The 12,875-nt window shown below is 39.4% G+C and overlaps 1 protein-coding gene across 41 annotated transcripts in view; it reads left to right on the top strand.

The window, feature by feature from the left end:
- DLG2 (discs large MAGUK scaffold protein 2) overlaps positions 1-12,875 on the top strand; it is a 959,079-nt gene that overhangs the window by 342,125 nt on the left and 604,079 nt on the right. For 3 of the 41 annotated variants that reach the window (XM_085536523.1, XM_085536517.1, XM_085536539.1), the window contains exon 1: positions 10,501-10,850. The exons of 35 other annotated variants lie outside the window; for them this stretch is intronic. In XM_085536523.1, the coding sequence (XP_085392649.1) occupies positions 10,749-10,850 (102 nt within the window). In that variant the 5' untranslated portion in view covers positions 10,501-10,748. Of the gene's footprint in view, positions 1-10,062; positions 10,851-12,875 lie in introns of those variants that run through there. 3 more of the 41 variants (XM_032442255.2, XM_032442253.2, XM_032442246.2) reach the window with 2 other exon arrangements.

The following is a 12,875-nucleotide window of genomic DNA, read 5'->3' as shown; positions in this document are numbered from 1 at the left end:
TGGTCAAGTACACATAGAGGTAAACGTTCTATTTTTATTAAGGGTCTGCCATATAACAGAAACACGTCCCAAGGGTAATAAAGACTGAATTAAACAAATATCACATTCCTCTCTGTTAACATCAGCTCCCAGCCATGCAATGTGTCCTATGCACATCACACTCCCATGTTTAGTACCCATTACCTATTTTCTCCACACTGTAAAGCCTGTGCAGAGTTATGGTGACCACTGGCCATGGAAGGATGAATGCCACAACCAGAACAGCTGTGCTATCTTCTTCATGACATTTGTTGTAGGGTGGTGGTGGATCCAACTGTGGTTTCCCACATTCTAGTCCTTCAGTTCCTGCAGTGTAAGCAGAAGATTTGTCTGTACCCAAGAGAAGCTCTATTTTCATTCTCAAATTCCTACTCTTTACCAACAGTTCCGCAGGCATCTATGGGAAGTCCTCAAGGAAGGGTTTTGTCTAGACGCATAAAGAGAAAGCAGAGGGACAAAATCCTGACTTTTCTCTCTGGATATTTTTAGACAGAAAAGCCAGTGTTACCCTAATGGCTTGGTGATTTGGGGTATCTCCCGTTTTAGGATTTCCAGCTTGAATTACCCCAAGGCTTGGCTTTCAAAAACAACCATACTTTCTTGACTACAATGGATGCTCTGTGCTGTCAAATCTCATCATACCTATGGATGTTCTGCTCCTCCAGAATAAGACAGAAAGCCTTCCCGCTCATGCACTCCAACATCACAGGCTGTCAAGGTTAGCCAATACCTGTAAATCTGGAGTGATGATGTTTAATTGCCTAGCTCAAAAGAGTTATGCAAAGATCAATTAGCTAATGTCTGTAATGTGCTGCGCACGTATCTGGTGCAACCGCTGGCATAGCACTGCCCTTCCTCGCCATGCTCAGTAGGAGCACTGTTGCTTTAAAAACGGAGCATGTCCAAGCTCTCCTCCTCCACTGGATCTAAGATGGATGCTCCTGCTGCAGCACAGCCTGTGAGCAGACTTTGCCCAGCCTGCTTTTTTTGTTTTTCCTGGAAGCTTGCTCCAGACAAATCAGCTGCAGTGCAGACTAAGCCGAAGCAGGAGGGCAGCTCTCCTCAGGTAAGCAACCACCAAGCTGCTCGCTCATACACCTGGATGGGGCAGAACCAAGGATGCTGCCATCCTGAGAGTTATGGTCCTCTCAGTCCGTGCTTCTAGCTGAATCACAACAGCTCGCAGCCAGGAAAGAGTCAAGTGGTTCCAGGCTTCTTCTCCCTTTATCTTCTCTCCTGGCTGAGTGATGTTCATTTAGCTACAAGGACAGGGAGACTCCTGTTCCCCCACCCTACACTGATCTCATGCACATTGCTTTGCATTAGCATCACTTCATGGAAGTATTTCTAAGAGACACAGGTTAGCCTGTGGCCTGGTGGTCCTGACGCTGTGCTGGGGTCTGGTGGCAAGCTTTAACCCCATGGCAAGGAGATTGCCTTCAGTCACCAGATGAGTTCTGGAAGGTTCTGCAGGCTGTCATGGGCCAACCACCACCAGTGGTGGTACAGTTTAAGCTACGTTGGCTCCTTGTCCCCTAAAAATGCATTGGTTTCCCACTAAGCTCTGGTATTAAACAGTCATCTCAGAAGTGTCAACCAGGTTCTCCAACAGCTCTCCAGAGTATAGCTTTATTTCATTTCATTATTCCCATGCATGCCTTGGAGGAGACGCTCCCTCTGGTAACACTCATTTTAGATTACTCTTTTCCTCTGGGTGGTGGACCACTGGAGGTAGATATTGTTGCCTGACACAGAGCCAGAGGCAATGCCATTTCTCTTAGTAGCTTTAGTTTACAGGAGGGTCTCAACTAGGTCAATAGTAACTGGCCCTGCTAGTACTCCCACGACCCCGGGGGATAGAATATGCCTGTGCAGCATCAATAGGGTGGAAAATCCTTGCCTGGACTTTTAATGCCATCTGAGAAATAGAAGAGTTTTGTAAAGGGCCAGTAGTCAATCTGACTGTGAAGGAGCAAAAGAGAATGGTTGCAATTGTGCACACTGCAGTGGAAGACTGAGATGACTATGAGCTTTGGGGGAGTGTCTGTGCTGTGAGCACCCAGCTGAAAAGCTCCTGTGAGTGAGGGGATTGATGGGATTCCCAGACAACCTGGGATTAAAGTCTCTGCCCTACCCTCCACCTGGTTTCTAGTGATCATAGAGGCTTTACCATTTTTCTCGTAAAGTCACAGTGGTGGGCATCAGTCTGTGGAGGCAGAGAGAAGCTTTGTTTTTAACTGTTGAGTTGAAAAAAACAAAACAAAACAACAAAACAACAAACACTCTCCAGCTTCCAGCTGGTAACCGTTGCTTTTAACACCACAAAAAGAAATGATCATGTTTCAGAGTTTCAGCTAAAAAAAGTACAGAACTAGGACAGAGGATAGGACATTTTTCCAAGATATTTCTCTCCAATGGGACCTGTCTGTTGTTGGTGGCTCCTCTGGCTGGTGTTGCTGTGTGGCTTGAAGTCTAAGTAAAAAAAGTAAAAGGTGACGTTTGATGGCTTTTCAGAGCGGTGATTTCCCACACGTGGAATGGTTGCATGTAACAGAGGTCTCTGCTATACTTTGCTTGGAGTATAGGTGGAAAATATTCTGTAAAGTTTAGGTTTGCCCATGATCATGTCTCCTTTTATTTGCTTTCTGCTGATGTTGGAGTTAATGAAATATAGTGTATAGGTTTTATTTTTTATTGTTTGGTTGGTTGGTTGGTTTTTCTTTACTTTTTTTTTTATATTTTGTTTCATGGATTAAGAATTTTGTAATTGAAAAGCTATGAAATGCTAAAAACTTCTTGCCAGTGTTTGAGCAAAAGAAAATGTGCACAGAAGAAACAAAATTTGTACTCCTTGCTTCTAGCACACATGGTGACAACCAAAGTCCATGAAACCTGAGTCTAATTAGAACTCAGTTGAGGTGCCTCCACCCTTTTCCCTAGTAAAGGTTAAATACAGTAATGTGGAGCCAAACAATGTCAGGCTTTACATTAAGTGAGATTTAGTTTCAGGCCCAGTCCATATATTTATTTGTCATGCCAGCCTCAATTTATCACTTTATTTGGTGATGTTTGAGAATTGAGATACCAGTTTTTTTGGAAAAATAAAAATATGTTGTGAAATATTAATTTAGCAAAAGTGCCAAAAAGCCCGACCTTCTCTGTTTCTTGTGAATTTTGATACATCATCAGTTTTATTTTTACTTCTGCTTTCATCAAGTATTTTTCCTTTAGGCTTATCATTTCTCTCTAAATAGTCGAACCACATGATGCAGGGAATGAAGGCTGTTTTCCGGTGGTTCCTCACAGGAGCTGCCAGCAGCAGTCTGGGCTGCTCAGTGCTAGATGTGGTACAGGAACTTCTATTCCATCAAAATCAGATTATGGTAATTGTGTATGGGAATTAAACCCTCCTGAAACTCTTTCAGGAAACGTTCAAAGTAATTTATATGTTTATATATATATATATATATATATATATATATATATATATGTGCGTGTGTGTTTTCTTTTGTTCTGTACTCCTGCCTCCAATCCAGCGTTTCACACCTGACCTTTCAGCAAGATAGAATTCTTATTTTCCTTCAATCAGATATAGTCCGTACTGAGTTTCTGTCTCAATGGGCCATTTATGAGCACCAACAGTTGAGTTCTGTGTGATCCAAAGTCAGTAAGATCCTAAGCACTGTACATGACTTCTCTGTAACCAGATATGTTTCTTGAAAGTCTACTTTCCCTTTGAAACTCTTTTTGGAAATGTAATGCCCTACACAGCAGATAGTCCAAATCCCAGGAAGATCTGCTTCCATATACATTTAGTGAAAGTCCATAGATTGAGCTGAACTCTCTGGAATTTGCCAGAGGAATGGATCAAGTAAAGTTCAATATAAATAAATGGCCTGAAAGCAACGGGATGAAACATTAGTGTGAAGTGATACATGTAGGAAGGGATATCCAATTGCACAAGTGCCAAATGCATGTTGATTAGCTGGTAGGCAGAGAAGGATGGGTGGGATAGAAATGAATGTCAAAAAAAGTCTTTGAAGACAGTGAGGCTATAGTAAAGCTAATATAAAAAATAAAAACTTGTGATACATTTTAGAGAAATATTGGAAGTGAGAAATGGAAGGAATTGTTCTGTTGGGCATTGTCATGGATGCACACTTGGGAGGGATGAAGAGTGTAGAAGCAACTGAAGATTTGGATTTTATGAGCTATGGTGAGGAATTAAGTAGAGCAAGTTGAGATATGCTCATCTTCAAATAAAAGCTGAGTTCTATTAAGATATAATGTTTTGTAATGGAATAGAGACAAGTCAAAGAAGATAGAGCACTGCTTTACAAAGTCATGAGTGACAGTGAGAAAATTAACAGGAGCTCTTTGTTTCTTCCACTGTGACATGCTGGGGCAGCTGATACAAATACCAGGAGCTGGAGCTGGATTTGAGATAATCAAGGTTAAACTGTCATAGAAGAAATGAAAAACCTGAGGAACTTCCCACTGAAGGGTATTGTGAAAATAGAAATGTATATGGAAAATTTATGGAAGATTATTGCTGAGCATTTTATCTCTTGCTTGGGGGAGAGTCCCCAACAGAAAGGATGTGCTTGTAGAGCTGGAGTCCATGTGAAGGACTATGGCAAGGTTTACACCTTTGCTTATGGCACATAGTACATGTTCATACACTACAATGACTTCAGTTTGTACTGACAGAACTGACCTATCTAGTGTCATCCTAGTAACTCTCTAGTCCTCATAATACAAAATTCAGTGCATGCTGACCCCTCTCCTGCTCCAACATCCCATTAAATATCAGACTTGTCCCTGGTGAGCTCAGCCATGTGGTGGCTAAAAACTGACTCTTTTAAGTTTATTTGGATATATCCGTATTACAATAAAATAACTTGATACATTATGTTATACATTATGTTAAGGAAGGGCTGAATGAGCTGTGTGCAGTTTTATGCTCTGTGTCAACAGGACCAGCTCTTTTATTTCTGTTTGTCACAGAAAATTTTAGAAATTATAAAACAAGATATAAATAGAAATCTTCAGAAAAGCAGAACTCTTTGGTAGCTAATGAAGACTGGCAGTAATATCCTTGTATTCTCCTTCAAGTTCATATTTAATCCAGATAGTTTTTCACCCTCTCCAATTTTTCCTTTAAATATGTACTTGCCTATAGATGTTACTTTAAAAAATGTGTACAGAGTTGTTTTGTAATGATTTAATAGATAAAAATTAGTTTTGGGAAATATCTGTAGCTTTGAACACCTTAGTTTTTCATATTATTTCTTGTAAAACAGCTTAGATGGAATTAGCATTTCAGTTAAACAGCTAATGTTATATGTTACATCCTGAACATCTGCAGACAGTTTTCTGGTGGTTAAAAATGTAAGACTTTGGTGGTAATGTGACACTTTAAAATGTATAAACACTTGTGAGCATGAGTAATTTTTGTTAGAGTATTCCCATTAACTTAAAAAACACTGTTTATATGACTGTGTACTTGGAGATATGGGCATTTAATTGGAAGGCATTATCTCCTTCAGGTGGAGAAATTGAGTCATATAATGCTTTCCACGTTGCCTACCACATTTGAATTCTTAATGCACAGGTATTTTTTCAGTGCATCCTAATTGTCCTCTGCTTATCTGCCTCCATGTTAGGATCTCATGATTCTCCAGGATAACTTTCTATGTGTTGTCTGCTGCCTTATCAGCTCTATCGCTGTAGAGAAGGGAAAGGAGCTAAGTTGTCTCTGCCTACATACAGAGATTTTGGAAGGACAAACCAGCAGCTATGAAGCATTGTGTGTGACACAGGAGTAGTACTGGTGGGGGTGGAAGAGATGGGTCCCAGCAACAGCAGTTGTATCATATGAAAGTAATCTAGCAAACCAGTCTCTTTGCTTCTCTTCTCTTGGCTTTCCCCAGCCCAGAGGCCTTACTCATCTCCTTCTTACTGCAGAACTGATCCAGAGTGCTTGAGCTACTGTACACATAAAACCAAACTCAGTCTTCCCCTTTCTAGTAGCTGGAGATGAAATTCAGTCTCATAAGCACGGTCTCATTTAGTGTGGGTTTAAGCACAGCTTTGAATGAGCAGTGGGCCTTCCAAAAATGCTAGCTGTTCCAAAGATGGATGGATTTTCAGGCAAAATAAGATTGTGCTTCTGAGAGTCATGAGCAGATAATAATTAGTGAAATACGCAAGTCGTTTTCACTTCATCACCCAGAATGACCATTTCTCATAAAACACAAGCATAGTTAAGGTATATGAAATGTCCTGAGTCCCTGTAAATGGCAGGACATCTGTGAAAGTTTTGGTTTAGACTAGAGTAGATTTGGAACTCTTATTCTTAAGGAACAGTTGTGTGCAGTAGTTTCTATTTTGATGGGGGATGCTTCAAGTTTGCTGTATATTTATGTTTTCTGATACTTTTTGTATGTGCTGCCTGTGTTGTAAAGTCCTCATTTATTTATTTATTTTCCTTTCATCTAATATGATTCTTTGAGAAGACAACTCTTTAATCATTTTCAGAGGCAGATTTATTTTTCAGGAGCCCTGATTAGCATACAAGGAGTTCAGAGAATAGCTATAGAGAAGGTGATTTTTAATTTTAACAGGGGATTAGAAAAAAATATTAATGCATATAGCTTGGCCAAAGGCCTATTTATCATATCAATCCTCTGGCATCTAATGGGTGTGGTGAGCATTTAGAGGAAATTTTCATGGTAGAGCATTGGAATGAAAAGCTAAGTAGTAAAAATATGTAAGGAGAAATGAAGAAATCTGCACTGTAATATCAAAAGTTACCTTGATAGAAGCTGAGAATTGAAAAGAATGCAACAAAAATTACACAACCAGCATTTGTGTACAACAGTCAAGGCTAAATATCTAGAAATTATTTCTGACTCAATATCTTAACAATTATTTTAATTTACATAAATCTCATGTGAAAATCAGGGCTCAGGAGTGCCGTTTGAACTAACTGGTGCAAGAGGAGATACGTATGCATCATGTGGTGAAGTATCAGTAGACACGATTGTAATACATCTGCATCATTGCAGGTTAATTCGTTTTGCGCGATGTGGTGCAATGTGAAAGGCAAACACCGCTGAGGAACATGGCAAAGCAATGGTCAGCAAGACTGTTAGAGGAGGAGAATTGTTACCATCTGAATGGATTGGTGGGGATGATAAGTGGGGCAAAAGTTTGTGTTCTTCCCCAAATGCAGCAGATCTGTGAACCCTCTTTCTTTTTTTCACATGATAATGCCAATGGTGTATATTCTGCAAATGCTGTCAGAGAGAGAAAAAATATAGACAAAGCTTCTCTAAGAAACCTTGCTCCTGCACTATGACTGGGGTTTAAATGATTTTCCTGGCAATGAGTAATTTATATCTGCATCTGTGATGAGTGCTGTTGGTAGAAGAGATAGAAATGGATCTCTGAGCAAATGCTTTCTTATAGCAATTTTCTATATGTGATTGTCACATAACTGAAATGAATGTCTTGGCCAACTCTGACATGAGTTATTATCTGGATCTGTCATTTCAATGAATGAATTTCAGTTAATCTTCCTTTTCTGATCTTTTCCCAAATGACTGTACATCACGTAACTGTTTTTCACTTGAAAGCAACAATTAGTTTAAGTGTGAGGAGATCTATTCCGTACCTTGCACAATACTCAAGCGGCTGGTGTTCGATGCATTTTAACACTAGAAACAAAATCACAGGTGAAAGCTGTTCTGGTTGAAACTCTGCAATAGCATCCCTGAAAATCAGGCACTGGGGAAGAGATGGGAGTTGTTTTAATAAACAGATAAATCCTCCTCCCTTCTGAGAGAAGGAGCCAGCTGAATACATTCAGACCTGAAAGATCCAAGAGGCTAAATGGCTGGTTTACTGCCCTTCTTGGAGATCCGAACTAGAAATTAAATGCAGGTGATTTTAATCAGTCCCCTTGAACATTAATCAGAAATTCCATTTGCGTGATTATGGGTCCAGTTTTAAACCAGGACATCATGTTTAAAACATCAAAAAGTGCAGATGCAATCTATTCTTATATTAGAAATGCTAATAAGTAGGACAGATTGAGAGCGTTACTGATCACTTAAAGGTCTAAGATGGGTGGATATTAGAACCACTAAGACAGTTAAATAACACAGTTATCTGGCAATTTGTGGTAGTGTGTACCAAAAATATTCTCACGCCACACCCATCCCAAATTAATGCTCCTAAGGCTGGTGATGTAGCATGCTCACACCTTAAGGTAGCACTGTGATTCATGTTTTAAAGCCAGTGGCTGCTGGCTGTAACTATGGAATGTATTGTCATGGAAACTACACTTTTCTATATTTACATCAGTGGTGGTTATGCGAGAGACAGTACTTGAAAGAAAATCTGTATAATATATAGCTTAATAACGAGACAGGCAAGCTAGGAATAAACAGATCAAAGATCCAGCTATGTTTCGGCTGCCGTTTGTCACCATAGTACATTTCTAAACAGGCTCAGTCACTGTTTCTGATGTTTACTGGCACAGCAAGTCGGAAAGGAGCGCTGCTGCGATGTCTCTTTGGACGAACAGGTCAGACAAACTTAGAATTATTGATAGCTGATTGATTGGCATCTACACAGCAGACTCCCATGGCATAACAAAGCATTCTGCACTCATGTCCAGGCTGATGGATTAAAGCTACCAGCTGAGTGAATTGAGGACACTGAATTGTAAGAGCCTGTTATTTGTGAGACATCAATCTTCAGACCTGGAACTGGGTTGTAACTTTTAACTGCAGAGCAATCCTATCTGGTGCTCTGAACGATCAACTGCTGTCATTTTACTGAGTGCATTTTCTCACAAATCCTAACTTCTAAAATACCAAGAGTGAGAAACAATAATCAGGAGATACTATACCCAGCTGAAATTTGGCTGCATACACACACGTGCACTCAAAAAGGAAGTTCTTGTACAGTGATAAAGTGTAGAATCAAATCTGTTCAACAAAATGTTTCATTTTGCATTTTGTTTTTTTCTATAAACATTTTAGAACTTTGCAAAGGAGGGCAAGTTGTGTCAGATAAATCCTTCTTAAAATATATGTACATGCAATGCATACAAATATATATCCACATTTATATCAATACAAAACCTTAGTAGCAGAGCTCTTCGACATTAGCATCTGCAGTCTCAGATTTGTTTAAGAATTCTGTAACATTGACTCTATCCTGTCTGAGGGAGCTGCATACAGACCTCCATTTGCCACTCTCTCCATTCTGTTGTATAACACATTTTTTCATTCGCGTTTATTACAGAAAATTGTCTCTATTGCGCCTGGAGAATGCACTCACAATTACCAGGGAGACAAGCTGCTCTCATTTCTTTCGAAAGAGTTTCTAATGTGATGGGCAGAGCTTAGTGAGGTGCAAAACGCGGGGTCAAGTCGCTGTGACACAACTGCTGGGTTTGCTTTGCTATCAGCTGTGAAATCTGTGAAGACATCGCTTTGCTTCCTTCATCACAGCCTTTGCGTTTTGTATCTGTGTGTGCTGACCCTAGAAGTGGAGGGTATATTCATCCAACTTCTGATATAAATAATCCTCTTAAAAAGCACAGCTAGCAGTTTGCTCATCCAAATGCTTTATTATGCATTTTCAGCTGGTGTTGCTTTAACTGAAGAAACAGCGGCAGCTGTAACTGAATCCAAAGCAGCTTTATGCTCCCAAACTTCTTTAATTATTGCATTTCTGGAACAGAGAAAGCCATTTGCAGGTTATAGGATAACAGTTCTAGCTGGAGAGTCAGCAGTTGCACTGCCTCAAAAGCAGAGCTTAGAAAGGGTTGCATTTTAAGCTTCACGCTGGTGAATTTTCTGTGTAACTTCATATCTTTATTCCGTGTCTCCTGCAATCCTTCAACCTGTCTATTTGTAAATTTGTGCCCGGAGAAAGCTCCCATGTGGCAAGCCAGGATTGGATAAATGTTATTTGCATTTCCCTGATTGCAAACTCCCAGCATCTGGGATTTTCAGCTTTGAGTACAGTTTGTTTCATGCTGAGATTCATCTTTTTGGGGAAAGCAAAGGTCATCGCTTCTCCGGAGTTGCGACTGATTTGATTCTTTTTCTCCGGGAGGCGTTGGGAAGGGAATCCTTGCTGGAATGCATATTGATAAAGGCTGAGGATTCTGGCTTCTTAGATAAGTAATTTTTTCTCTCTTCTCTCCCCACAATGACTATGTATTGCAGCAACTCACTGGCTTTTTACCAAATCAGGAGCTGCAGTATTTTTCTTCCGATGGAATAATTTCAGCCCACTTCAGCTAGCATGACAATCTTATGTGATTGTTATGAGTAGGCGTTTACATCCTTTTACATGCTAATACTGCCACACCTGCTAGTCCCCCTCATTTCCATTTCTCTCTTCTTCTCCCCCCCCCCCTTTTTTTTTTTTTTTTTTTTTTTTCAATGTAAAAACTAATTTCCCAGAGGAAGGGAAATCCTGAGATTCGCGATCAATGCTGCATCGTTGATTCATCAACAAAGAAGGGGATGGCTGAATGGGACACAGGTAGAGAATCAAGCAGGCTGCTTCCGACCAGCAAGAGAAAAGCTAGCTGTTGAGCAGCATATGTTGCCACTCCATGTGCTGTATTAGCTACTTGTTTTTAGCCTTCAGAAGGCTGCCACTACTGCAGCACTAAAGGAATGTGCCCTATTGTTAAAAATCCTGACTGCTTTACACCAATGATTTGCCACTGCAAAGTTGCATGCACCAACAACACTTTGTCGTTGATGTTTGGATGCAAGGTAGGATGTGGTTAATGTATTTAAATGCATGCTGTAACTCCTTTGAATATCTGTGCTGTTTAATTTCATGTCTGACTTGAGATTTCAGTGCAAATTGCGATACGTTAACTATAAATTAGGGCTTACAGCCGATAATGTTTAAATGTTAAAAAAATCAGCAGGAGTAAAGGTTTCTTATTTCCCAGGATTGTACGAGTATAGATTTACATAGGAGAATCTAATGGATTATGAAGCATTTGTTTTAGATTCGACTGCATACTTAGCTAACAGTGCTAAGATTACTGAGCCACCACGCTGCCGTTTGCCCAGCTTTATTGATTTGGATGTGTATACTGTTATTACACAAACCAGCAAGAAAGAATATATATATTTTTTTCCATTTCTATTGCTGTCATGGCTTTTAACTGTAACAGCAGTACTAAAGTGTGCAGCCTGGCACTTCTCTGTAAGAAATGAATAAAGTAAGCTCCTGAACCTATTTTTAAGTCTATGGGTACATCTTTAAATAAGTGTTTTCTCTTAAGGACCGGACAATCATTTAATTTCTCTTTTAAATGTAAATCAAAAGGTGGCGCAGTCAGACAGAGAAGTTTCATTTTGGGCTGTGTAATGCAATCCTATCCCAAATGTTCGAACAAAGATGTTGGATTAGGCTGTATTTCTCCCTGTATATCCAACCTGGTTCGACATTGGGATATAGCAAATGCTGTTTGTGATTTTACTGTCATAATTCAAAAGTGATGGCATGTTTTAAAAAGTTCTTGTCTTTGGGTAAACAAGTTTGGTTCTTGGATTGCTGGGTCAACCACAATAATTGTGCAAGGGGTTTACAGTGTTTTTCCAATTCCTTTTCCTTGCCGTCCTTATAGAACATTATATAAATAAATGGTCCAATATGTTTAAAATGTAGTAAGAAAAGAGTATTTGTATAAAAGGTAGTGTTAATAATTACTTATAAATAAGTCATCGTAATGTGTAAGATTTTAATCCTCATAGATGGCAATGCTACAAGAATCAAATTTTAGTTGTACAGTCCACAAACCAGGGAACACAGTGTAGTATTTTGAGTTCTAATAAGATGGAGTAGCCCGAATAAAATGAAGTACTCTTAAGAAATAGGACATAGATCACTCAATGCTCCCTAAACTTAATTCAGATAGAGGTTAATGATCTACTGGATCCTGTAATACACTTAAACACAAACGAGATTATAGTCAAACATCTATATCTAGTTGTCTACCTTCTCCTTTACCTTAACTACCTAGGTCTCCCATTACTTAAGACTTTCCTGTACCAAAGTTTCGTGTTTCTTCACTTCCATCTTAAATAGCTAAAAATACAGTCTTCTAGTGAAAGAGTTATTATTTAATCGCTGTGTCATGATGCCACTAGTGATATAAATAGCATCGAGTGTTTAACAGTTTAAAAGCTTTTTTAATGTGCAGTATATCCACGAGAATAATTCATATTTATTTTCAGTTTTTAACTTGAAAACACTACTCCCCCCTCCCCCCCTCCTTATTTTCAAGTATCAAATTCTAATTAATGGAGGCGAATTGTTAGTCAGAGGAAATTAAATGCAAGCCACCCTTCTACAAAGGTAGGCCAGTGACCTAGGGACTAGTATCCAATTTGTATTCCTGCCTGTAAGCATGATTTTCAAAGGATGTTCTTTGATGCACTTAAGCTCTTTCATGATTTTCAGATCCTGTTAGGAATAAGCAGAAGAATAAAAATAATAAATTCCAAACTTCCTTTCCCACTCTTTCTCTGGAGCTTCAGGCTCATTAAGTTACTCACAGCCAATGTTTTATCTTCTTGTGATGGTGTACGAACTGCTTCTCAAAGGAAAAGGGGTTGTGTGTGATAGTGATCATATTCAGAAAGATGAGAAGGAGCGTCAGTGAGTTGAGTTGTCCTGGGATGGCTCAGCACATGTCATATTAGTCCTCTTTGATACCATCAGCAAGTATACGTGAGGTCTATATGTATCCCAGCTTCTAGAATCCCTATCTCATTCCTTTG

The sequence above is a fragment of the Coturnix japonica genome, chromosome 1, assembly GCF_054131305.1.
Source record: "Coturnix japonica strain WE chromosome 1, WE-NBRP24, whole genome shotgun sequence".
In the NCBI taxonomy this organism is placed as follows: domain Eukaryota; kingdom Metazoa; phylum Chordata; class Aves; order Galliformes; family Phasianidae; genus Coturnix; species Coturnix japonica.
Note: the sequence above shows the minus strand (reverse complement) of the source record. Positions and strands in the feature narration are given on the sequence as shown.